Source organism: Rhinopithecus bieti, unplaced genomic scaffold (assembly GCF_001698545.2).
Source record: "Rhinopithecus bieti isolate Rb0 unplaced genomic scaffold, ASM169854v2 scaffold_14229, whole genome shotgun sequence".
NCBI lineage: Eukaryota > Metazoa > Chordata > Mammalia > Primates > Cercopithecidae > Rhinopithecus > Rhinopithecus bieti.
In genome coordinates, this window is record NW_016807978.1 from 1,375,688 (window position 1) to 1,401,238 (window position 25,551).

At 39.6% G+C, this 25,551-nt stretch overlaps 1 protein-coding gene and 1 long non-coding RNA gene across 17 annotated transcripts in view; one reads left to right on the forward strand and one right to left on the reverse strand.

Moving 5' to 3' along the window:
- ICA1L (islet cell autoantigen 1 like) overlaps window positions 1–25,551 on the forward strand; it is a 96,165-nt gene that overhangs the window by 59,954 nt on the left and 10,660 nt on the right. For all 16 annotated transcript variants that reach the window (XM_017884409.1, XM_017884399.1, XM_017884398.1 and 13 more), the window contains 3 exons: window positions 14,230–14,304; window positions 21,932–22,189; window positions 24,753–24,842. In XM_017884409.1, coding sequence (XP_017739898.1) covers window positions 14,230–14,304; window positions 21,932–22,189; window positions 24,753–24,842 — 423 coding nt within the window. The remainder of the gene's footprint in view (window positions 1–14,229; window positions 14,305–21,931; window positions 22,190–24,752; window positions 24,843–25,551) is intronic.
- Window positions 1–25,551, reverse strand: part of LOC108537218 (uncharacterized) — a 48,060-nt gene that overhangs the window by 10,513 nt on the left and 11,996 nt on the right. Inside the window, exon 2 of the long non-coding RNA XR_001887730.1 lies at window positions 24,684–24,812. This is a non-coding gene — a long non-coding RNA (uncharacterized LOC108537218). The remainder of the gene's footprint in view (window positions 1–24,683; window positions 24,813–25,551) is intronic.

The window sequence follows — 25,551 nt, forward strand, 5'->3', positions numbered from 1 at the left end:
AGTCTCGCTCTGTCCCCCAGGCTGGAGTGCAGTGGCTCGATCTTGGCTCACTGCAAGCTCCGCTCCCAGGTTCACGCCATTCTCCTGCCTCAGCCTCCCAAGTAGCTAGGACTACAGGCACCCACCACCACGCCTGGCTAATTTTTTTTGTATTTGTAGTAGAGACAGGGTTTCACCATGGTAGCCAGGATGGTGTAGATCTCCTGACCTTGTGATCTGCCCGCCTCGACCTCCCAAAGTGCTGGGATTACAGGTGTGAGCCACCGCGCCCGGCCTCCGTCAGCTTTTGTTTCGTCTGAGCAAGTCTTTGTTTCTCCTTCATTTTTGAAGGATATTTTAGCTGGATATACTATTCTTGGGTAAAAGTTTTTTTCCTTCAGCAGTTTAAATGTCATGCCACTTTCTCCTGGCCTATAAGGTTTCCACTGAAAAGTCTGCTGCCAGACATTTTGGAGCTTCATTGTATGTGATTTGTTGCTTTTCTTTTGCTGCTTTTGGGATCTTTTCTTTATCCTTGACCTTTGGGAGTTTGACTACTAAATGCCTTGAGGTAGTCTTCTTTGGGTTAAATCAGCTTGGTATTCTATAACCTTCTTGTACTTGGATAGTGATATCTTTCTCTAGGTTTGGGAAGTTCTCTGTTATTACCCCCTTTGAATAAACTTTCTACCCCATCTCCTTCTCTGCCTCCTCTATAAGGCCAATAACTCTTATATTTTCCCTTCTGAGGCTGTCTTCTTGATCTTGTAGGCATGCTTCATTGTTTTTTATTCTTTTTTCATTTTTGTTTTTTGAGACAGAATTTGAATCTGTCGCCCAGACTCGAGTGCAGTGGCACAATCTTGGCACACTGTAACCTCTGCCTCTCAGGTTCAAATGATTCTCCTGCCTCAGGTGCCTGCCACCATGCCCAGTTCTTTTTTTTTTTTTTTTTTGAGATGGAGTTTCGCTCTTGTTGCCCAGGCTGGAGTGCAATGGCGCAATCTCAGCTCACGGCAACCTCCGCCTCCTAGGTTCAAACGATTCTCCCCTGCCTCAGCCTCCCGAATAACAGGGATTACAGACATGCACCACCATGCCTGGTTAATTGTGTATTTTTAGTAGAGACAGGGTTTCTCCATGCTGCCCAGGCTAGTCTTGAACTCCTGACCTCAGGTGATCCACCCGCCTGGCCTCTCAAAGTACTGGGATTACAGGCGTGAGGCACTGCACCTGGCCTATTCTCTTTTCTTTTGTCTCCTCTGACTGTATTTTCAGATAACGTGTCTTCAAACTCACCGATTCTTTCTTCTGCTTGATCAATACTCCTGTTGACTCTGATGCATTCTTCACTATATCAGTTGAATTTTTCAACTCTGGAATTTCTGCTTGATTTTTAAAAGTTATTTTAATCTGTTTGTTAAGTTTACCTAATAGGATTCTGAATTCCTTTTCTGTGTTATCTTGAATTTCGTTGAGCTTCCTCAAAATAGCTATTTTGAATTCTCTCTCTGAAAGGTCACATATCTCTGTCACTTCAGTATTGGCCACTAGTACACTATTTAGTTTGTTTGGTGAGGTCATGCTTTCCTGTATGGTCTTGATGCTTGTGGATGTCTGTCGATGTCTGGGCATTGAAGAGTTACATATTTATTAGTCTTTGTAATCTGGGCTTGTTCGTACCTGTCCTTCTTGGGAAAGTTTTCCAAGTATTCAAAGAGCACTGAGTTGTTGTCATCTAAATCTTTGGTCATGGTAGCTGTATCTGCATTGGGGGAGGGGGGCACCCCAAGCCCAGTAATGCTGTGGCTCTTGCAGAATTGTAGAGATATTGCCTTGGTGGTCTTGGGTAAGATCTGGGAGAATTCCCTGTATTACCAGGCAGAGACTCTTATTCTTTTCCCTTACTTTCCCCCAAACACGTGGAGTTTCTCCAAAGCCAGCAAAATACTGGGTCTCACCCTGGGCCCCCAGTTACCACTGCTTGGCTACTGCCAATATTCACTCAAGGCCCAAGGGCTCTACCATCAGCCGAAAGCAAATCCAGCCTGGCTTGTGTCCTTCCCTTCAGGGCGGCAAGCTAATCCCCAGCCTACAGCAGATACCAGAATGCCATCTGGAAGCCAGGGCCTAGAGTCAGGAACCTTAGGAATCTACTTGGTTCTCAATTCTACGCCACCTGAGCTGACACCCAAGCTGTAAGACAAAATCCTTCCCACTCTTCCCTCTTTTTCCCTCATGTGGAAGGAGTCTCTCCCTGCAGCAGGTACTGCCTGGCTATCGCTGATATTCACCCAAGGCCCAAAGGCTCTTCAGTCAGCTTGTGGTGAATGCTGCCATGTTTAGGACTCTCCCTTCCAGGCAGTGGGCTTCCCTTTAGCCCAGGGCAGGTCCAGAAATGCCATCCAGAAGCCAAGGGCTAGAACTGAGGACACCAGGTGACTTCTTGGTTCTCTACCCCACTGTGGCCAAGCTGGTGCCCAAGCTGCAATAAAAAGTTCCTTTTACTTTTTCCTCTCCTTACCTCAAGCAGAGGAAGTCTGTCCCTGTGGGCACCATAGCTTGGAATGCACTGGGTCACACCTGAAGCCAGCACAGCCCTGGGTCTTACCCAAGTCCCATGGTGAGTACTGCCTGGGTGCTGCTGATGTTTATTCAGGGCCCAGGGTCTCTTAGTCATCAGGTGATAAATCCTTCCAGGACTGGGTCCTTCCCTTTAAGGCAGTGCATTCCCTTCTGGCACCGGGTATGTCTAAAAATGTGATCTGGGAGCTAGGGCTTGGAATGAGGGCCTTGGGACTCTACCTTCTCCCCTATCCTACTGTGGCTGAGCTGGTATCCAAGTTGCAAGACAAAGTCCCCTTTATTCTCCTTTCTCCTCTCCTCAAGCGGAAAGGAGTTTCTCCTGGAGCTGTGAGCTGCACTGCCTGGGATTGGAGGAGGGGTGATGTAAGCACTTCCTTGGCTGGCTGGCTCATATCTCACTAGGTCACATGTACCCTAACTCCACTGGCTCCAAGCCCAGCACAGCACCAGAACTTGCCCGGGAATTGCAGTGCTTGTGGCCTAGACTGCCTTTCAAGTTTATTTAGAACCCCAGAATGCTTTAGCTTGCCATGGTGGGGCTTGCTGGAACTCAGATTCTGACCAGTGGGATGGGTAGTTCCCCTCTGGCTGGGGCTGGTCTAACTGCCCCCTCTGTGAGTACTGGCTGAATTCTGCCCCATGTTGCTTTCAGCTGTGGCAGGCAGCACTGAGTTCTAATGCAAAGTCCCACAATCACTGCACTCTCCCTCCCACAAGCATAGATTCTCTCTCCACACCATGTGACCGCTGCAACAGATGGCGGAATGGTGGTGTTGGCAATTCAACACTGTCTTTCCTATCTTCTTCAGTGCCTCTTTCAGTGATATGTAGTCAAAACCAGGTACTGTGATCTCTCACTCAATGTTTGGTTGTTATGAAGGTTCTTTCTTGTATGGATAATTGTTCAATTTGGTGTTCTTGTGGGGTATAGGGGGGAAATGATGGCTGGAGAGTTCTATTAAGCCAGCTTGCACTGCCTTCTCTCCCCAAAGATAGGTGCTTTAAAATGCAAAAGTCCAGTTTATAGGATTGCATGATTAAGTTTTGAGTTTTCCCTCATACTGAAATTTGTGTTATTTTAAAAAAAATAAATACATGTTACATATACAGTCAACATACATTTGAACCACGGTGGTAAAGAAGAGTACAGGCTTTGGAAACAGAAAAATCTGAGTTTGGATCCTGGCTTTTTAAAACGTATCATTTATGGCTCTCTCAGTTGTGTCATCTGAAATAGGAGTTATTTATGCCCATCTTACCAGGGACATTAGGGACAGAGGTAATATTGACAAACTCCATAGCACATAGTAGGTGACCAATAAATAAAAGAAAAAATACTTTATTTATTATTTTTTTTTGAGACAGAGCCTCACTTCTGTCAGCCACGTTGGAGTGCAGTGGTACAGTCATGGCTCACTACAACCTTGACTTCCCAGGTTCAGGTGATCCTCCCACCTCAGCCTCCCGAGTAGCTGGGACTATAGGTGTGTGCTACCTTGCCCAGCTATTTTTTTGTATTTTTTTTTTTTTTTTTGGAGACTGGGTTTCGCCATGTTGCCCAGGCTGATCTCGAACTCCTGGGCTCAAAGCAGTCTGCCCACCTCAGCCCTCCCAAGTGCTGGGATTTACAGGTGTGAGCCACAGTGCCTGGCCGAGGTATTTTCAAGTACACACATAAATAGATTATACTGATAAAAGAAGCAATGTAAGAGACCATCGTAATCATGAACTCGTATACCTAACCTAGCTTCAAAATATATGTTCAAAAGGTTAGCTAATTGCATTTGCATATGATCCTATATCCCACAAATACAGAACATTTTTTAAGTCACAAAGGAAATATAACAAACATTGCTGTAGTCTCAACATCTATTCATGCTATTATTTTATCTTTTAAATTTTGCCATGTCAGTAGTTATCTCCCCTTTTAAATTTCAGATATTCATTTGTTCCTTCTCCTTTTTTCTTGATTAATCTTGCCAATGGTTTATTATTATTATTCTTTTAGCAAACCAACTTTTGGCTTTGTTAATCGTCTCTGTTGAATCTTTATTTTCGGTTTTATAAATTTTAGTTCCTATATTTATTATTTTCTTCTCTTTACTTTGATATTTTTCTTTCTGGTTTGTTGTTGTTGTTGTCTTGCTTTGTTGCCAATGCTGGTCTTGAACTCCTGGCCTCAAGTGATCTCCTGCCTCAGCCTGCTCAAGTGCTGGGATTACAGATGTGAGCCACCATACCCAGCCATCTTTCTTTCTTTAAGGCTGTATTTCCCTCAAAATTTTAATTGTCCTATATCTTACAAGTTTTCTTTTAAAACAGCGTTATCAAGATATACTTTATGTATTATGAAACTCATTCATTTAAAGTGTATAATTCAGTGACTTTTAATTTATTACTGAGTGGCACTACCATTTCCATTAATCGATTTGAGAACATTTTCATTCCCTCAGTAAGCTCTCTTATGCCCATTTGCAATAATCCCTGTTCCCACCCCTAGCTAACCACTACTCTGCTTTTTCTTTGTATAAATTTGTGTTTTCTGGACATTTATAAATAGAATCATCCAATATGTGGTCTTCTCATGTCTAGCTTCTTTCACTTCATTTAATGCTTTTTTTTTTTTTTTCTTTTTTTTTGAGACGGAGTCTCGCTCTGTCGCCCAGGCTGGAGTGCAGTGGCCAGATCTCAGCTCACTGCAAGCTCCACCTCCCGGGTTTACGCCATTCTCCTGCCTCAGCCTCCTGAGTAGCTGGGACTACAGGCACCCGCCACCGCGCCAGGCTAGTTTTTTGTATTTTTTAGTAGAGAGGGGGTTTCACCATGTTAGCCAGGATGGTCTCGATCTCTCGACCTCGTGATCCGCCCGTCTCAGCCTCCCAAAGTGCCGGGATTACAGGCTTGAGCCACCGTGCCCGGCCCATTTAATGCTTTTGAGGTTCATCCATGATGGGGCCTGTATCAGGAGTTCCTTCCTTTTTATTAATGAATCCATTGTATGAAGGTCCATAAATTTTGATATATAGTATTTTCATTATCATTCAATTTCAGTTATTTAAAAATTTTCATTCCACCTTCCATGACCCATGGCCATGAGTGATTTGGAAGTGTGTTTCTGAAATTGCCAAATTATGGAAATAGAAAAATTTTTGTTATTGATTTTAACCAAGCTGCATCATGGTCAGAGAATGTGTTCTTATGACACTGACTCTTTGAATTATTGGAACTTTTTCTTTATGGAATAACAAGTAGCCAAATTTTATAAATGTTTCATATTTCTTGAGAAGAATGTATACTCAAACTGTTGAATGCAGGAGCCTATTTATATCTGTTAAATCAAGATTGTTATTTGTGATGCTCTACGTCTTCTATATCTTTACTAATTTTTGTTTACTTGTTAAGAAATGTGTTTTAAAATCTTCCACTGTTAAACTGGATTTTCAACTTTGTCCTGTAGTCTTTTACTTGATATGTTTTGAGGATCTCGGGGGAGGGGGTATTAGAAATGTTTGTTTCTTGGTGCCACAAAGAAATAGCATTTGAACATAAATTTAATTTTCTTAGTAAGACAATTTTTACTTTTTGTAGAAAGGGTGCTCATCACAGATGGAACAATGGTGAGAGCACACCTGAACAAAGAAAGGAAGCAATTTTTATCCCTTATGCAGCTTGACCCTGCTACTGTGTCCTGTCTCCATTGGCTGGAGCCAGACCTCACAATCTAAACTGAACCCGATAGGCTAACGGTTAAAAATTTTTCTAAATAGGTAAAGGCAAGGGAGAATAAAGGAAAGGAGGAAGTTGCTTATGCCAAATAGGGAAGGGTCAAAGGCTGCGAGCTGGAATGTGTCTGTGAGCATGTCCAGCACAAATATCTTGGGTAAGGTACAAGGATATAGAATGTACTACGTGCCTGTGAGCATGTCTGACAGCTACATTAGGGCTTAACAAAGAGTTATTAGCACAATGCAAGGAGGCTTGAAGGAAGTTAGTCTTTAAAAGTCTTTCTTTTTAACACTTACGATTTTTTTTTTTTTAAACGAGAAGGGAAACTTTGAAGAGGATACTTTTTTCTTTCTACAGGGGTATATACAAGTTTAGAATTTTATATCTTTTTGGTGAATTAATTTTTTATTGTTATACAGTGACCCTTTCTGGCTTTAATAATACTTTTTGGGGCCAGGGGCGGTGGCGCATGCCTGTCATCCTGGCACTTTGGGAGGCTGAGGCAGGTGGATAGCCTGAGCCCAGGAGTTCGAGACCAACATGGTGAAACCCTGTCTCTACAAAAAATAGCCAGGTGTAGTGGCATGAACCTGTAGTCCCAGCTACTCCAGAAACTGAGGGGGGACGATCAGTTGAGTGTGGGTAGGTAGAGGCTGCAGTGAGCCAAGATTGCTCCACTGCACTCCAGTGTGTTCAATAGAGTACAACCTGTCTCAAAATAATAATATAATGAATTTTTGGCTTAAAGTCTCCTTTATATTAGTAGAGCATAACTAGCTTTCTTTGATTAAATAATATTCTCTTTGTATCCCTTTTCCATTCAGTCTTCCCATGTCCTTTTTTTTTTTTTTTTTTTTTTTTTTTTGAGATGGTGTCTTGCTCTGTTGCCCAGGCTGGAGTGCAGTGTCGCAATCTCAGCTCACTGCAACCTCTGCCTCTGGGGTTCAAGTGAGTCTCCTACTTCGGCCTCCTGAGTAGCTGGGATTACAGGCAGCCACCACCACATCCAGCTAATTTTTGTGTTTTTAGTAGTGATGGGGTTTCGCCATGTTGGCCAGGCTGGTCTTGAACTCCTGATCTCAGGTGATCTGCCTGCTTCGGACTTCCAAAGTGCTGGGACTACAGGTGTGAGCCACCATGCCTAGCCCTCACCATGTCCTTCTAACTGAGATATGTCTCATAAACAAGGTTTAGTTGGATTTTTTTTTAAAAGCCCAGTATGTCAACTTGTCATTCTTTTAACTGGCGAGTTTAGTCCATTTATGTTTATTGTCACTATATTTGGACCTGTATTTTCTGTTTTCCATTTGTTTTGTCCTTCCAATCGCATTATTTTGTCTCCTGTTTTGATTCATTTTGAACTATTTGAGGGTTTTTTCATTTGCTTTAGAAGTTTTCTTTATCCTCCCCACCCCGCCATTTACTGATTTGAAAGTTATCCATTTTATTTCCATTTTGATTTTCTAATTTTCTACAAATTAGAACATCATTCTTGTTTTATAAAGAAATATTGAGATTTACCAATATTTTTCCTGTCTTACTATTTCTTTCTATATTTCAGATCTTCATTGTGAGTTCATTTTCCCTTCCCCTTGACTACCTCCTTTAGTTTATTTTTTTTTTTTTTTTTTTTTTTTTTTTTTTTTTTTTTTTTTGAGACAGAGTCTTGCTCTAATTCAACTTCTGTATCTGGCTGCTTTTAGGATGTGCTCTTTCAGTACAGTGTATCTAAATGTGCAATTTTAATTTTTTAATTTTTGCTGGTATAAATTGTATTTCTTTGTGTCTTTTACTAGTTCTGGAAACTGCTCAACCATTATTTTTTTTACTGTGATAAAATATGCATGACTCAACTATTATCTTTAAAAATATTCTCTCTCCTCCATTTTCTCTATTTTCCGCTTCCATAACTCTAATAAGCTTATGGTGGACCTTTTCATTAATTCCTCATATATTTTAACTTCTCTTTCATGTTTTCATCCCCCTTTCCCTCTACAGTACATTCTAGGTAAGTACTTCAGATCTGTTTCTCACTAATTGTCTCCTCTTGCATCTAATCTACTGTTTAATGTATACACCGAGGATTCATTCCCTAAACAACTATACTTTTTATTTATAAAAGTTCTATTTGTTGTTTTATAAATTTGCCTAATTTTTATAGTGCCTCGTTCTTTCTCACTTTTTGACTCACATCCATATCCAAAAATACAAATATTTGAAGTCCTTGCGTGGGGTCTAAATCTGTTATTTTGGTTTACCCCAGCGTTCTTGTGGTAGCTTGTTTCTTTAGTGATTTGTGAATACCAGCCAATATTTGTTTGCTCTTAATCTGTGGGACTCCTAGAGGCCTAGATAATTTTTTGCTAAAGAAAATTAATATTGCTGCTTTCTAGAGTCAAGGAATACTCACAGCCTGGTGACCACTTTAACCCTCTTCCAGAGCCTTTATTTTAATGTAGGAATTGTGGGCTCAGCTCGGTTTCCTTGTGTTTGCCAAGGGCCTTGTCTGGCACTGTCAGCACAGGCATTGCCCACAGCATACCTGCCTTTCTTCTTTGCTTGCTGCTTCTCTTTCCTGGCTCTGGTTTCAGCTTACATTTTTGTTGTTGTTTACTTCTAACAAGTCCAGCAATGCATTAAACTTATATTTTATGTAGAGAAGCCAGGAGAACAGAGAAAAAAAGTGTATTCTATAGATTTAGCAAGGATGGGACAAATTTTCTGAAGAATGTAAACATCCCAGACTTTGAGCAATTTTACTTTAAGACCTCTACTGAGGAAGTAATTAGAAATGCCCTCAAACATTTATGCTCTGAGGTATTCACTCAAATGGTGTTTCATATAATGGAATAAAAAACTAAGCCTTTGAGCTAGACCTTTCTCACTCATCTGCCTATCTTAATCCCAATTTCATCCATCTGTAGCATTAAAATAAAATGAAACCAAATTACATGAATCCATACCAAAAGCACTGTAAGGTCAAGCAGATCATTATTGAAAGAGAGAGAACAGAGGTTACCCTTCATCTTATCCAGCGTTATTTCCTTAAAGATCCTTTAACACATCTCTCCATTCCCCAAACTCTATTTCTATAGCCTGAAACCTTCCCTGATGTGACTCTGCCTCTGGTCACCAGTTCCTGTTCCCTTCCCCACAACCAGGATTCTTCTTCTCACTTCTTTCTCCAGCCACCACTGGTATCTCTTTTCCATTCCTAGATTTTCTCCTCTATTTTTTCCCCTATATTCAACTAAAATCTTTACTGATAAAGTCCATTTGAAAAATTTTAAATCTTCTGTACATTTCTAACATTTTTATATTATATATCTGAACTTAAAATCTAATTCATCCTTTAGCTTCCTTATCTTAAGGTTAAATCACCCTGATTTACTTAAATTTTCCTTTTAAATATGTTTTCCTTTTAGTTACTTTGGTTGCTTTTACCTTTTTTTACTTTTCCAATATTCTTTTATACTATCCCAAACTGAGCATAGAATTTTAATAATAGTGTAATAGAACTATTACTTTCTTGTCCTTAGATGCATTATATCCTTTAAGCTCTCCATACAGCAACACTGTCCACCCTTGTATGCAGAAGAAATTTACATTTCATTTTCTAAAATGGCCCTAATAATAGTTGAAGATGTTAGAAAGTGTAAAAATCATATACTTTTTTTTGTCTCTATGTGTGTCTATACTGAGTAAATAAATGACATAGAGATGAAATCCAATGTATACAAACTGGATTATGTAGAAAACTGACTCTCAAAATGGCTCCCATTGTTGCAATAGGGCACAATTATTTTGCCTTGATATATAGGCTCAAAACTTGGAAGTAATTTTTTTTTTTTTTTTTTTTTTGAGACGGAGTCTTGCTCTGCCGCCCAGGCTGGAGTGCAGTGGCCGGCTCTCAGCTCACTGCAAGCTCCGCCTCCTGGGTTGACGCCATTCTCCTGTCTCAGCCTCCCGAGTAGCTGGGACTACAGGCGCCCGCCTCGTCGCCCGGCTGGTTTTTTTGTATTTTTAGTAGAGACGGGGTTTCACCGTATTAGCCAGGATGGTCTCGATCTCCTGACCTCGTGATCCGCCCGTCTCGGCCTCCCAAAGTGCTGGGATTACAGGCTTGAGCCACCGGGAAGTAATTTTTTAGTAGAGTTTTGCCTATGGAGGTTTTGGTTTGTATATTTGACCTTTTAAATGTTTAAAACATTAAAAAACACACAAGACAGTGCTGTTTTGATCACAAAAGAGTATGCTATCTTTTGCCATGTGGGTGATCTTTCTTTTCCTGTGAGATCATTACTACTAAAGCTCTAGTTTAAGTGAAAAATGTGGAGATGCTACTTATTGCTATGGCCAGTTTTTAAAAGAAAAAAGTAGCAGGCCAGGCACAGTGGCTTACACCTGTAATCCCAGCACTTTGGGAGGCCAAGGCAGGCAGATCACGGAGTCAGGAGGATCGAGACCATCCTGGCCAACATGGTGAAACCCCATCTCTACTAAAAATACAAAACAACTTAGCTGACTGTGGTGGTGCGTACTTGTAATCCCTGCTACTCGGGAGGCTGGGGCAGTAGAATCGCTTGAACCCGGGAGGTGGAGACTGCAGTGAGCCTAGATCGCACCACTGCACTCCAGCCTGGCAACAGAGTGAGACTCTGTCTAAAAAAAATAAAATAAATAAAGCAGCCTTTGAATTAAAAGTAGACCATATCCTTAATAGCCCCATATAGGACAATGAACCTGGACCCTTATCTCTCACCATATACAAAATCAACTCAAAATGGATCAAGGACTTAAATGTAAGACCCAAAGCTATTAAAATACGAGGGAAAAACCTAAGGAAAATGTTCCTGGACGTTTTTCTAGGCAAAGAATTTATGACTAAGACCTCAAAAGCACAAAGAACAAAACCAAAAATAGACAAAAGGGACTTAATTAAACTAAAAATCTTCTGCACAGCAAAATAAATTGACAGAGTGCAGCTACAATCTCTTCAGTGGGATAAAGTATTTGCAAACTGTTCTTCCAGCAAGGGACTAATATCCAGAATATATAAGGAACTCAAATAATTCATCAAGAAAAATAAACATTAAAAAGTGGGCAAAGGACATCAATAGTAGACGTTTCTCAAAAGAAGACATACCAATGGTCAATAGGTATATGAAACAGTGCTAAACATCACTAATCATCAGGGAAATGTAAATCAGTTCCACAGTGAGATATCAGCTTACCCTAGTCAGAATGGCTATTATTAAAAGACAAACACGGCTGGGCGCGGTGGCTCAAGGCCCGTATCCCAGCACTTTTGGGAGGCCAAGGTCAGGAGATCGAGACCATTCTGGCTAACACGGTGAAACCCCGTCTCTACTAAAATACTAAAAAAATTAGCCAGGCGTGGTGGCGGGTGCCTGTAGTCCCAGCTACTCAGGAGGCTGAGGCAGGAGAATGGCGTGAACCCGGGAGGTGGAGTTTGCAGTGAGCCGAGATCGTGCCACTGCACTCCAGCCTGGGCAACAGAGCGAGACTCTGTCTCAAAAAAATAAATAAATAAAATTAAAAAATAATAATAAATAAATAAAAAGACAAACAATAACAGATGCTGGTGAGGATGCAGAGAAAAGAGAACTCCTATACACTGTTGGTGGGAATGAAACTAGTATAGCCACTATGAAAAACAGTATAGAGATTGCTCAGAAAATTAAAAATAGAATTATTTGATCCAGCAATCCACTAGTGGTTATCTGTCCAAAGGAAAAGAAATTAATATATCAAAGTGATATTTGCACTTGCACGATTATTGCATTAGTATTCATGATAGCAAGGATATGGAATCAACCCTAAGTGTCCATCAGTGGATGAATGGATAAAGAAAAAGTAGCATATATACACAATGGAAACTATTTAGCCATAAAAAGAATGAAATTCTATTATTTGCAGCAACATGGATGGAACTGGAGGTCATTATCTTAAGTGAAATTAAGCCAGGCACAAAAAGACAAATATCATACATTCTCACTTATATGTGGGAGGTAAATATTTTGATCACATGCAGGTGGAGAATAGAAAAATAGATAACAGAGGCTGGAAAGGGTGAGTGGTGGGGGCAGTGAGAAGGATGAAGAGAGGTAAGTTAAAGGATACAAACGAACAGTTAAATAGAAGGAATATACCAAGGTTTGATAGCAGAGTATGGTTATTAACAAAAATATATTGTACTCAGATGACAAACACACTAAATACCCTGACTTGACCACTACTCATTATAAACACGTAGCAAAATTTCACATGTGCCCCACAAATATGTACAAATTGTTAACAGTAAACCATATCCTTGTCCAGGCATGGTGGCTCACACCTGTTATCCTGGCACTTTGGGAGGCCAAGGTGGGAGGATTGCTTGAGCCAAGAAGTTCAAAACTAGCTTGTGTAACATAGCAAGACCCTGTTTCTACAAAAAATTTTAAAAAATTATTCAGGCATGGTGACACACACCTATAGTCCCAGCTACTTGGGAGGAGTGCCAGCTACTGAGGTGGGAAGATCTCTCGAGCCTGGGAGTTGGAGGCTGTAGTGAGCTCTGATCACGCCACTGCACTCCATCCTGGGCAACAGAGCATGACCCTTTCTCAAAAAAAAGTAGACCATATCCTTAATCACAATAGCCAAGATATGGAGTGTTCATCAACAGATGAACAGATAAATAAAATTATGGCATATGTACACAATGGAATACTATTCAGCCTTCAAAAAGAAGGAAATCCTGTCATCTCTGACTAAATGAATGAACCCAGAGGACATTATGCAAAGTAAAATAAGCCAGACACAGTAAGACAAATACCACATGATCTCACTTACTTGTGGAATCTAAAAAGCTGAACTCATAGAAGCAGAGAGTAGAGTGGTAGGTAGTTTGTGGGGAGGGCACTGTGGAGATGGACAAAGGATACAAAATTTCAACTAGACAAGAGGAGTAAGTTCAAAAGATCTGTAAAACTTGGTGACTGTATTTAATAACAATATATTCTTGAAAATTGTTAAGAGAGACCAGGCATGGTGGATCACACCTGTAATCCCAGCACTTTGGGAGGCCGAGGCAGGAGGATCACTTGAGGTCAGGAGTTCAAGACCAGTCTGGCCAACATGGCAAAACCCCATCTCTACTGAAAATATAAAAATTAGCCAGTTGTGGTGGTGCATGCCTGTAATCCCAGCTATTTGGGAGGCTGAGGCGGGAGAATCGCTTGAACCCCAGAAATGGAGATTGCAGTGAGCCGAGATTGTGCCACTGCACTCCAGCCTGGGGCGACAGAGCAAGACTCTTTCTCAAAAACCAACAACGACAACAAACTGTTAAGAGAGCAGTGTTCTCACCACAAAAAATGGTATGTGAGGTAATACAAATGTTAATTAGCTAAATTTAGTCATTTCACAATGTATTACATATATCAAAACATGTTGTATGTGATAAATTATATACTTTTGTCAATTAAACAATAATAAAATCGTAGACCACATTCACTCATTCAATGTAAAATGAACATCCATTGTGTCAGAGTGTCAAGGCATGGAGATCAGGCAGAACAAATATAAAATGACCTGTCAGAGAGTATAGAATAAGAACAGCTCCACAAGGAAGGAACAAGCTTTGGAACGTGAAAACTTACATTTCAAGGGGACAGAGACTTAATAGAGCACCTGAATACCTCTGGTATTATGTTATTTTTACATACATATATATATATACACACACATATGTATATACACACATAAATGTGATTTTATATATAAGATTATTTAAATTTTATGTTTCCCTTTTGTATGTTTTAGATTCTGATTTGGTCAATTGAACACTTGACCTAATGATAAAATATTACTGTAAATAAGCTTGCTGAATTTCTTCTTGTTCAAATTCTCTTTTGTGTGCTTTTGATTTAGCAAACAAAGATCACAAGGAAAAATATTCTCAAATGAGAGAATTTGGAGCACCTCAGTTTTCTAACTCTGAAAATGGTAAGAAATAATCATTTCACTCTACATATGAATGATTCTTTAAAATTCTTCAATTTTTATTTAACATTTATTTTCTTAACATTAGAAACTGTCTCGGTCTCTACATAAGAATGCAATTATGTGCTTCTACTTTGTAGCACATCACAATGGAAATTAAATAATTATTTGTTTTGTATGTCTGGGCCCTATCAGAATGTATCCGTATAACCAGGACAGCTAGGGCTATGTCTGCTTTTCTGTCTCATGTATCTCAGCCACCAGCAGTATAAGCACTCAGTAAATATTTGTTGAATGAATGAATACAATTGTTTGTATATCTAGTGTCATTAGATACTAGCAAAATAGTAAATGTTGTTCAACATTAAATAAATTAAAATCACTATTTAAGAAACAAAAGTATGCCCCCAACATTCGGGTTTCCTTATCTGTAAAATGAGGATCAAGACTAAATCAACTTTAAGGTACCTCCTAAGCATTAAATAACTACCTTGAATATCTTTCTCAAGCAATTAGGTTGTAAACATTTTCTCCTAGTTTGTCATTTATCTTGTGACTTTGTTTCTTTAACTTTTTTTAAGTTAAAAAAATTTTTTTTAAGCTTTAAATACAGTCCAATTGGTTAATCTTTTCTTTTATTGGATCTGGACTTTAGTCATAGTCAGGAAGCTTTTCCTAAACCCAGAGTATAGAATAATTCTCTTATGCTTTCTTCTGATATTTATGTAGTAGTATTTTTTACATTTGGATCTTGAATTCATTTGAAGTTAATTCATGTGTACAGTGTTAGCAATGGATCAAATGTTACCTTTTCCCCCCCAAAGGCTATCCTTTATATAATTTTTTTTTTTTTTTAAACAGCCTCGCTCTGTCATCCAGGCTGCACGATCTTGGCTCACTGCAATCTCTGCCTCCTGGGTTCAAGCAATTCTTGTGCCTAAGCCTCCCAAATAGCTAGGATGACAGGCGTGCACCACCACGCCCAGCTAATTTTTTGTATTTTTAGTAGAGATGGGGTTTCGTCATGTTGGCCAGGCTGGTCTCAAATTCCTGGCCTCAAGTGATCTGCCCGCCTCAGCCTCCCAAAGTGCTAGAATTACAGACGAGAGCCACCACGCCCGGCCCTTTATGTAATAATTTTTTAAAATGCCATCTTTGTCCTAGTATTGAGATAACATCTTGTCATATACTATATTTCTGTTTCCACTTGGATGTATTTCTAGACTTTCTTTATCTTTCAAATGGTGTGTGCATGCACCAGTGCCACAAGTTTTTTTTTTTTTTTGAGATGGAGTTTTGCCCTCGTTGCCCAGGCTGGAGTGCAATGGTGCAATCTTGGCTCACTGCAGCCTCTGTCTCCCAGGTTCAAGCGATTCTCCTGCCTCAGCCTCCCAAGATTACAGGCTTGTGCCACCACGCCCGGCTAATTTTGTATTTTTAGTAGAGTCAAGGTTTCTCCATGTTGGTCAGGCTGGTCTTGAATTCCTGACCTCAGGTGATCCGCCCGCCTCTGGATTACAGGCATGAGCCACCGCGCTCAGCCCACATAGTTTTAATTACAGAAATTTTCTTGTAGTTTTAGTATCTGGTAAGGCTAGAAGCCCCCCTCCTTTTTTTTTTTTTTTTTTTAATTATTTTCTTAGCTATTTTGCATGTTTATTTTTTCAATTTGAATATAAAATTGTGGGACTTTATTAAAAGCTCGATGCTTTCTTGTAATCACATTAAATGTGAAAACTGACAGGCTGATCATCTTGAGACATCCTCATGAAAAACAAGGGACATCCTTCCATTTGTTAAAGTTTACTTGTATATCTTTCAGACTTTTTTTTCATACAGGTTTTGAATATTTCCTGTTAAGTTTATTTCTATGTATTTTATCTTTCTGGTTGCTATTGTAAATGGGGTTTTCTTTTCCATTATATCTTTTCATTAGCTATTTTGTATATATGAATGATATTCACTTTTGCATGTTAGTTTTATATCCTGGCATACAGCTGAATTCTTTTGTTATTTGAGTCATGTCATCTGAAAATAGAGATTGTCTTGTTTTTTCTCCTTACCAACTCATAGATTTCTCCTGTTTAATTACATTGGCTACTACCTTCAGAACAATGTTAACTAGTAGTGAACATTTCCTGACTTTAGTGGAAATGCCTATAATATTTCTGAATTAACTAAGATGCTGGCTTTGGACACAGGTATATTTCATGATGTTAAAGAAGCATCCATCCATACTTACTTTCTTAAGAATTTTTATTAGGAATGGTTGTTGATTTTTTTTTTTTTTTTTTTTTTTTGAGATGGAGTCTCACTCTGTCTCCCAGGCAGGAGTGCAGTGGTGTGATCTTGGCTTACTGCAACCTCTGCTTCCTGGGTTCAAGCGATTCTCATGCTTCAGCCTCCCAAGTAGCTGGGATTACAGGTGCATACCACCACACCCAGCTAATAGTTGTTGAATTTTGTTGGCAGCTTTTTCAGTATCTATGCCAGGAATTATTTGCTTTTTCTTCTTAAATATATTAATATGATTAACTATAATAATAGGTTTCCTGATATTATATCATGTTTGCATTCCAGTTGTAAGTCCAGCTTTGTCATTTTAGACTAGTCTGCTTGCTAATATTTTACTACTCTCTTTTTGCATTCTTTTTTTTTTTTTTTTTTTTTTTTGAGATGGAGTTTCACTCTTCTTACCCAGGCTGGAGTGCAGTGGCATGTTCTTGGCTCACTGCAACTTCTGCCTCCCAGGTTCAAGCAATTCTCCTGCCTCAGCCTCCCAAATAGCTGGGATTACAGGTGCATGCCACCATGCCTGGCTGATTTTGTATTTAAACAATAGGGTTTCACCATGTTGGTCAGGCTGGTCTTGAACTCCTGACCTCAGGTGCTCCACCTGCCTAGGACTCCCAAAGTATGGGATTACAGGCATGAGCTGCCATGCCTGGCTCTTTTTGCATTCTTTTGTTGTTGTTGAGATGGAGTCTCTCTCTCTGTCATCTAGGCTGGAGTGCAGTGGCATGATCTCTGCTCACTGGAACCTCCACCTCCCAGGTTCAAGCAATTCTCCCTGGCTCAGCCTCCTGAGTAGCTGGGATTACAGGCACCCACCACCACACCTGGCTAATTTTTGTGTGTGTATATATATATACACACACAAAATTATTATTATATATATATTATTATATATTATATATTTAGTATAATTACGTAATATATATATTTTTTTTTTAATAAGGGAGGATGGGGGTTTTGCCATGCTTGGCCAAGCTGTCTTGAACTCCTGACCTCAGGTGATCTGCCGCGCTTCAGCTCCCAAAGTGCTGCGATTTGCTAAGTGTGAGCCACTGCGCCTGGCCTCTTACTCATTTATTAACCTATGAAAACGTCTAGGTCTAGTGCTTTCTTGTAGTTGTGTGTTTTTTGTATCTCTCTATAGAAAATCAGTCAGTTTAAGCTTTTAGTCTGTACTGGGATTGATTTTAGTAAATTATATTCCTCTAATAAATTATTCATTTTGTCTAGACTTCTAAATTTCTTTGAAATAGAGTTGTACAGAATTTCTTTTTATGTTTAACAGCTTTATTCAGGTATAATTTAAATACCATAAATTTCACCCATTCTAACAGTTCATAATTTTTAGAAAATTTAGATTATGCAACCGTTACCACAATTAGATATCAGAATGTTTCCCTTACCCCCCAAATTCTCTCACGCTTGTTTTAAATTAATCTCTGATTCACTCCAAGCCGTAGGTAATTAGTAATCTGTTTTTATCTCTATAAATTTGCCTTTTCTGGACATTTCATATAAATGAAGCCATACAAAAGGTTAGTCCTTTATTTCTGGCATCTTCCAATTAATGGTTTTTAGAGTCATCCATGTTGTGGTATGTATCAGTAGTTTATTATTATTATTTTTTTAGACCGAGTCTCACTCTGTCGCCCAGGCTGGAGTGCAGTGGCACGATCTTGGCACACTGCAACCTGCCTCCCGGGTTCAAGCGATTCTCCTGCCTCAGCCTCCCCAGTAGCTGGGACTACAGGCGCATGTCACCACGCCGGCTAATTTGTTTTGTATTTTTAGTAGAGACAGGGTTTCACTGTGTTAGCCAGGATGGCCTGACCTTGTGATCCGCCCACCTCGGCCTCACGAAGTGCTGGGATTACAGGTGTGAGCCACTGCACCCAGCCAGTTTATTACTTTTTATTAAGCAATAGTATTCCATTGTATGGATATATACCATCTTATGTTTACTTATTTACCAGTTGATGGACATTTGGATTGTTTATAATTTTTGGCTATTATACTACTACTACGACTACTGAACATTCACGTACTTCTCTTTGTGTGGGCATACATTGTCGTTTTCCTTTGTTAGATTCCCAGGAGTGGAACTGCTAGGTTACATGGTGAATTTAACTTCTTAAGGAATGGCCAAACTTTTTTCAAAATAATTGCACCATTTTATTTCCACCAGCAAAGTGTGAGGGTTCTAGTTTCTCCACATCTTTGCCAACATTTGGTATTGTCTGTATTTTATTTTATTTTTTGAGACGGAGTCTCACTCTGTCACCCAGGCTAGAGTGCAGTGGCACGATCTCAGCTCACTGCCATCTCCACCTCCTGGGTTCAAGTGATTCTCCTGCCTCAGCCTCCTGAGTAGCTGAGATTACAGGCATGTGCCACCACACCCAGCTAATTTTTGTATTTTAGTAGAGATCGGGTTTCACCATGTTGGCCAGGCTGGTCTTGAACTCCTGGCCTCAGGTGATCCACCTGCCTTGGCTTCCCAAAGTGCTGGGATTACAGACATGAGCCACCATGCCCGGTATATTTTAAATAGTTATTCTAGTGCTTTTTTTTTTTTGAGACAGAGTTTCGCTCTTGTTGCCCAGGCTCGAGTGCAATGGTGCAATCTCAGCTCACTGCAACCTCTGCCTCCTGTGTTCAAGCGATTCTCCAACCTTGCCTCCTGAGTAGCTGGGATTACAGGCATTTGCCACCACACCTAGCTAATTTTGTATTTTTAGTAGAGACAGGGTCTTACCATGTTGGCCAGGCTGGTCTCGAACTCCTGACCTCAGGAGATCCACCTGCCTCAGTCTCCCAAAGTGTTGGGATTACAGGTGTGAGCCACCGTGCCTGGCTATTCTAGTGCTTTTAATTTGTAGCTTTGACTTGCCTCTCCAGTGACTGATGGTGTTGAGACTCTTCATGTGCTGTTGGCCATTCGTGTATCTTCCTTACTAACAAATCTATTCAAATCTATTGCCCATTATTTAATTGGGTTGCTTATCTTATTAAGTTGTAAGAGTTTATATATTTTTTATAAAGTCCTTTATCAGATATATGACTTGTAAATATTTTGTCCCAGTCTTTTATAGTCTTTTTATTTTCTCAATTTTGCCTTTGGAAGCACAAAATTCTTTATAAGTCCAAGATATCAGTTTTTCTTCTTGCTGATTGCTCTATTGATTTCAACAGTCCCTGGAGCATAAATTGTTCCACACAATAAACCAATCAAATTTGGACTCATTTAAAGAAATAGTTCTTAAGGTCATTGAAATTTGTGGTGACCCCAGCTGGCTTTTTCCCTGGTTCCTTCAGGCAAAGTAGCTGGCCTACAGTTTAGCCTACATGTTGAGACTCATACACTATAAGTCTTCTCCCAGGTGCCTGTTACTAAAACCTCCACTGTTTTGAGAGCATCCTTAGGGTTGAATTTCTCTACACTCTGTTACAAATGAAGTCAGTGCCTTTGGAAAGGGATTAGGAACTATCAGTTTTATGGTTCTCCCTCACTCCCTGCAAGGAAAATCTCTGAGTCAGAGCTTGAGCCGGGAGTGGGGACAATGGCATACTTCTTCCTGAGTGTCATCCTTGCCTTAGGAGCTGAGTGCTAGGTGAGGAGAGTGATGGTAGCCTTAGGTCTTCTTGGCTTGCCTCTTTCTTCATGAAACCACCACTTTACTAGCAGGGTCAAGTGATCAGGGGCCCTATATTCTCAGCACACTACACCAAACTCAGACTTCCCAACTCATGAGGGATCTGGGGAGGAGATGGGAGCCTCTATCATCTATTGACTGCACTCACCTAGGATTTAGCCTCAGCAACAGGTAACTGGGGACAGGATGTGAAATGCTGGTATCTTACTCCTCCTGGGAAGCTAGCCCTTGACTGACAGCTGAAGAGAGAAGGAGCCCTGTGTTCTGGCTGCACCAGACTGGAGTGGAATCTCCATCTTGCTAAATTGGAAATTGGGAAGATGGGACTGGTTCTCAGTTCAAATACCACAAACTCTTGCCACTTTTCCTAAATTATTGTAGACTTTCTTAAGTAAATATTTCCTCATTTGCTGCATATCCTTGGGACTATTTCCAGAGACTTTAAATGCTGCTTTCTTTTGAAAAATAACTTTCACCAATTGTGCTGAGGTGCAGGTCCGTGATGCCCCTCCCTTTCATTTTATTTATAAAATGTTTAAGGGATATGATTTTGCCTTTGTTCATGCCATTTCAGTATTCTGTTGTCAAAAGGTAAAATTATAGCAAATTTAAAGACCTTAATTGGCTTTTCTTTGCAATTCTAGAATCAGGCAATACCCCATTCTATAATACGGAATGGGTGTTCTGAGGAGGCTGGTTTTATAGACAGAAAAGGACCAGGGAAAGCAGAAACAGAAAACAAAAAGTGGATTGATCATTGCAGTTACTTTTCTTGTAAGGGTTAAAGCAGAGGGGATTTCCTTATCATGCCAGCTAGGACCGGCCTGCTTGGAGACTTGGCTATGGTGTCTCTCTCCTAATTTCTTGAAAGGCCAGATAACTTACTTTGGTTTGGTGATGTGGAACTTTAGCATGAGTGACTCCATTTTGGTTTGGTCTGTTGGGTCTAGCACAAGAGCTCAGTCCAAACCAATGGTCTATACATTTTACTTAACACCATGAATTATGATATAAAATATTTCCTTCATCATTATTTTTCCGAAATAATGATGTTTCTCATTATTTCAACGTTGTTTGGTAGAAGGTTTTAAGATTTACAGGTTGAAGAACCTTTCTGTTTTTACAGTTTCATTGTAGAATTGTCTTTTTATTGCATTATGATCAAAGCATGTTGTTTGTAATGTTCCTACTTTAACACAATTTTTTTGTGTTTGTGCCTTAGTATAATCAACTTTTGTACATTTTCAATGTGTGGTTAATAAGAATGTTTCTATTTGGGGTTTGTGTTATCCAAAATAACTACATTATTGATTATGCTCTTTTGATCCTTTTTATCTGTTGTCCTCTTGGCGTGTTTTTTAGTCAGACTGGTGTATTAAAGTGTCATATTACTAATTTGTTTCTATGCCTTTTTGCATCTCCTTTGGTTTCTGACTTAGATGGTAGCTTAATTATTTCATATATAGCTCTTCATAACAGTTATATCTTCATTGTGAAATGTGGCCATTTTGACCTAAATCCTGCCTAATTAGAAATCATTTTCACATAAACTTGCAGTCATGTTAGTTGTTTAAAACTGTTAATACAGTATGAAAACAATGAAACAAATCTGATTCATCCTATGTCTTATTCTCATTTCCTAAAATCAAAAAAGACTTTCTGTTTTTATTTACATTCAATAGTTGCAAAAGATCTACCTGTAGATTCATTGGAAGGAGAAGATTTTGAGAAGGAATTCTCATTTCTGAACAACCTCCTAAGTTCTGGTTCTTCAAGTACTAGTGAATTTACCCAGGAATGCCAGACTGCCTTTGGGAGCCCCAGTGCCAGTCTCACGTCCCAGGAGCCTTCCATGGGGTCTGAGCCCCTCGCTCATTCTTCTCGATTCCTTCCTTCACAACTCTTTGACCTTGGCTTTCATGCGGCTGGAGCATTCAACAGTAAGTGTCTATGAAACATTTGGACATATGTGCTTTACTTTATCTTTGTGAAGCAAAATGGTGTGCTTATTGATGCTAGAATCAACAAGGGGATTGATTTTAACGTGAGCACTACTAGATAAAATCTGCAATCCACCAATTAACTGGAAAAATATTAGTCACCTCAGGAATCTGTCAACAAGACTGAAACAAGGGCTGCTTCCCTGCCACCTTCACTAGACCCCAAGTTTTCTTCACTGATTTTTCCAGGCGTCTGGTTTAAAACACTTGACCTGCTAATTACTCCTCCCTAGGGCAGTCAATACTGTTTCTTCCATCAAGCAAAACTTGCTGAGTTTGGAGTTGACAAGAGGAAAAGGCACAGCTCTGGAGGCTGGTTCCCTTTCTGGGCAAGGCAGCAGGAAAAAGAGTCCACCATCCTGTGTCCAACCCTGCGCCTTGGGGGTCACTTTGCTTCCCACATCCATATTGGTTACCAAATCCTGTCAGTTCTGTTTCTGAAACCTGTCTCAAATTTCCCACTTCTCTCTGCCTCAACACCAGAGCCATTTAGAGTCTCATTTGGTTTCCTAGGTTACTGCAAGAGTTACTAACAGGTCTCCAACCCCCAATTCATCCTCTACACTTCCGTGGAGTTCTCTCTCCAAGCAGCAGATTCTGATGTCAGCACCCAGCTTACATTTTTAAAATGAAACACCATGGTTGCTAGGGATAAAACCTGCCTACGTCGCATTTCCACCCATATCTCCTATCTCCTATTGAAGTGAAGGAAGAATACTTGCCGTTTTCTATAATCACACTGAGTGCTCTACAGCCCTCTGATGCATCTATCTGTGCTTGTGTTGCTTCTTCTGCTTCTGATGTTCAGTAATGGAGCTTGGACGTGGGCCTAACTAAGTATTAGATTCCAATCCAGTGTTTTCTCCATGATTGTCAGTCCTTGAAGTCTTCCTCAGTACTGCCAAATGGAAATGGTTTCTCCCTCCTCCCATGGTGTTTATCTATTTTCATGGTTCTAATCCTACTTTATTTTGCTTTATATCCCAGTCTCTCACATCCTAGATTTTAACCCCTGGATGGGGAGACTCCTCACAGCACTTAACAGCGTCTTAATGCATTCTACTTTGTATTAAATACTGAGGTACATGCTTTATCTACAGGCATCCCAAGGGCATGATATGTAGAGTGAGTCATCTTTATACTTTATATGACAGCAGCATGCAGTTGGCTCAATTAATAAACTAAATGTTAGTTAAATAATCACTCAGTAAGAATTGATTGAATAGAATAATATATAATATAAATAGAATATTTATATTACTTATATTCTATTTATAAAATAAATATAATAATATAAATAAGAATAGACAATATTATTTGATAACGAGGTACTCTATCTGAGATAATTCAGGTGTTTTTGCTACAGTAAAATCTTTAAAAATATTTATTCTTGTATGGCATATCAATGGCCCAGTAGCTATAAAGATTTACAAACTGATTTCATTCTCCACTATCAGCTCCTCCCTCCTCCTCCATAACTTGCCACGTCTCTAGCAGCACTGAACTTTTAGTTTCTGGCAATGCAATTCTCAACAGTATTTTTTCACTATTCAAAATATGTGCTCTGAGCCCTACCTGTAGGCAGACAGGATATTCCCATTTAATAGCTGAATAGTTGAAACCCACAGTATTTGAGTAACTTGCTAAAGGTCGTCAGACAATTTAAATAGTTAAGACAGGACCAAAATCTGCCCCTGCCTCTTTGTGCAGAACTCTACTTTACCAGTCTTTCCTTTATATCTACTTCTCTCTCTCCTGTGGTGCAGACCAGGAAAGGGAGCTTCCCTGGGAGTTAAAAGATCTGTGTTTGAGGAACCCTATCTACAGTGGGCCTCAGATGATCTTTTCTATACAAGGAAGCGATTAGGCAGGATAATCTAAATTCCTTTCTAGTGCTGTGCCTTAATCATAGCATAAATGGTTTCTCATGTTGTACCAAACATTTCTCCACATTCCCATAGAGTATTCATAATGACATGTTTTAATTACAAAGTACTGTCATTTTATACAACATAATCTACCTGATTCCTTCCTTATTGTTTCTACTTGTTCATTATTACAGATAATGCTGCAAAAAAAAATCATGCATGCATTTTTCCTTCAGCTAAATTATTTCCATAAGAAAAATTGCTAGGAATGGGATCAATGAGTCCAAGGGTATGAGCATATTTATAGGTTTCAGCATTCCAATTATCAGGCCTATTCCTTCCCTTCTTGACTCTTAAGAACTTATACCTTTTGCATTTCAATTATTTTTTAAACACTCCACATATTTATTTAAAACCACTTTGAAAATGTAAGGAAGTTGGATCCAACTCTATCTGAAACTAAGATGATGAAAATATATGACTATAGATAAGTTTTCAGTATTCTATACCTCTTACACTATAGAATCTTACCCAGGTATAGAGACTGGAGGACTTAGATATTTTACCTTTTCTTGTTTTCTGATGCTACTTCCTATTTGATTAACAATGGACAATTTTTACTTCTTTTATCCCAGGCTGGGTCTCCCAAGAGGAATCAGAGCTTCGTCTTTCACACACTGATAACCAGCCAGTGCCTTCACAGAGTCCAAAGAAATTAACAAGATGTAAGTTATTTATTTATATATGCTTTATCATTGCTTTAAGAATCAGTTGAATTCAGATAAATTTAGAAAAAGATCACTTTATATTGTTCTCACCTCATTGTCCTGAAAAAGTTGAATAATGAATTATTATTAAAATGATAGCTATACTGCCTATCCCTCACTGTGAAAAGCACTGAATAGAAATTGTGAGCTTGGGGCCAAGTGTGGTGTCTCATGCCTGTAATCCTGGACTTTGGGAGGGCGAGGCAGGCGGACTGCCCAAGATTAGGAGTTGGAGACCAGCCTGGGCAACATGGTAAAACCCCAACTATACTAAAATACAACAACAAAAAAATTTGCCAAGCGTGGTGGCGGACGCCTGTAGTCCCAGCTAGTCAGGAGGCTGAAGCAGGAGAATTGCTCTAACCCGGGAGGTGGAGGTTGCAGTGAGCCAAGATCGTGCCACTGCACTCACTCCAGCCTGGGTGACATAGCAAGACTGTCTCCAAAAGAAAAAAAAGAAAGAAATTGTGAGCTTGGCAAAGCATACTACATTTTGTACTGTAATATTTTATAGTTTGTGTTAAAGTTTGTTGGTAATGGATATGAAATTAGGGATACAAGATGCTTTCTGATTATAGGATGGCCTATTGACAAAGAATCCATTCAAGCACTTAAGTTGGTTACCATATTAATCTTCCTCTTTTTTCTTTTTTTTTTTTTTTTTTTT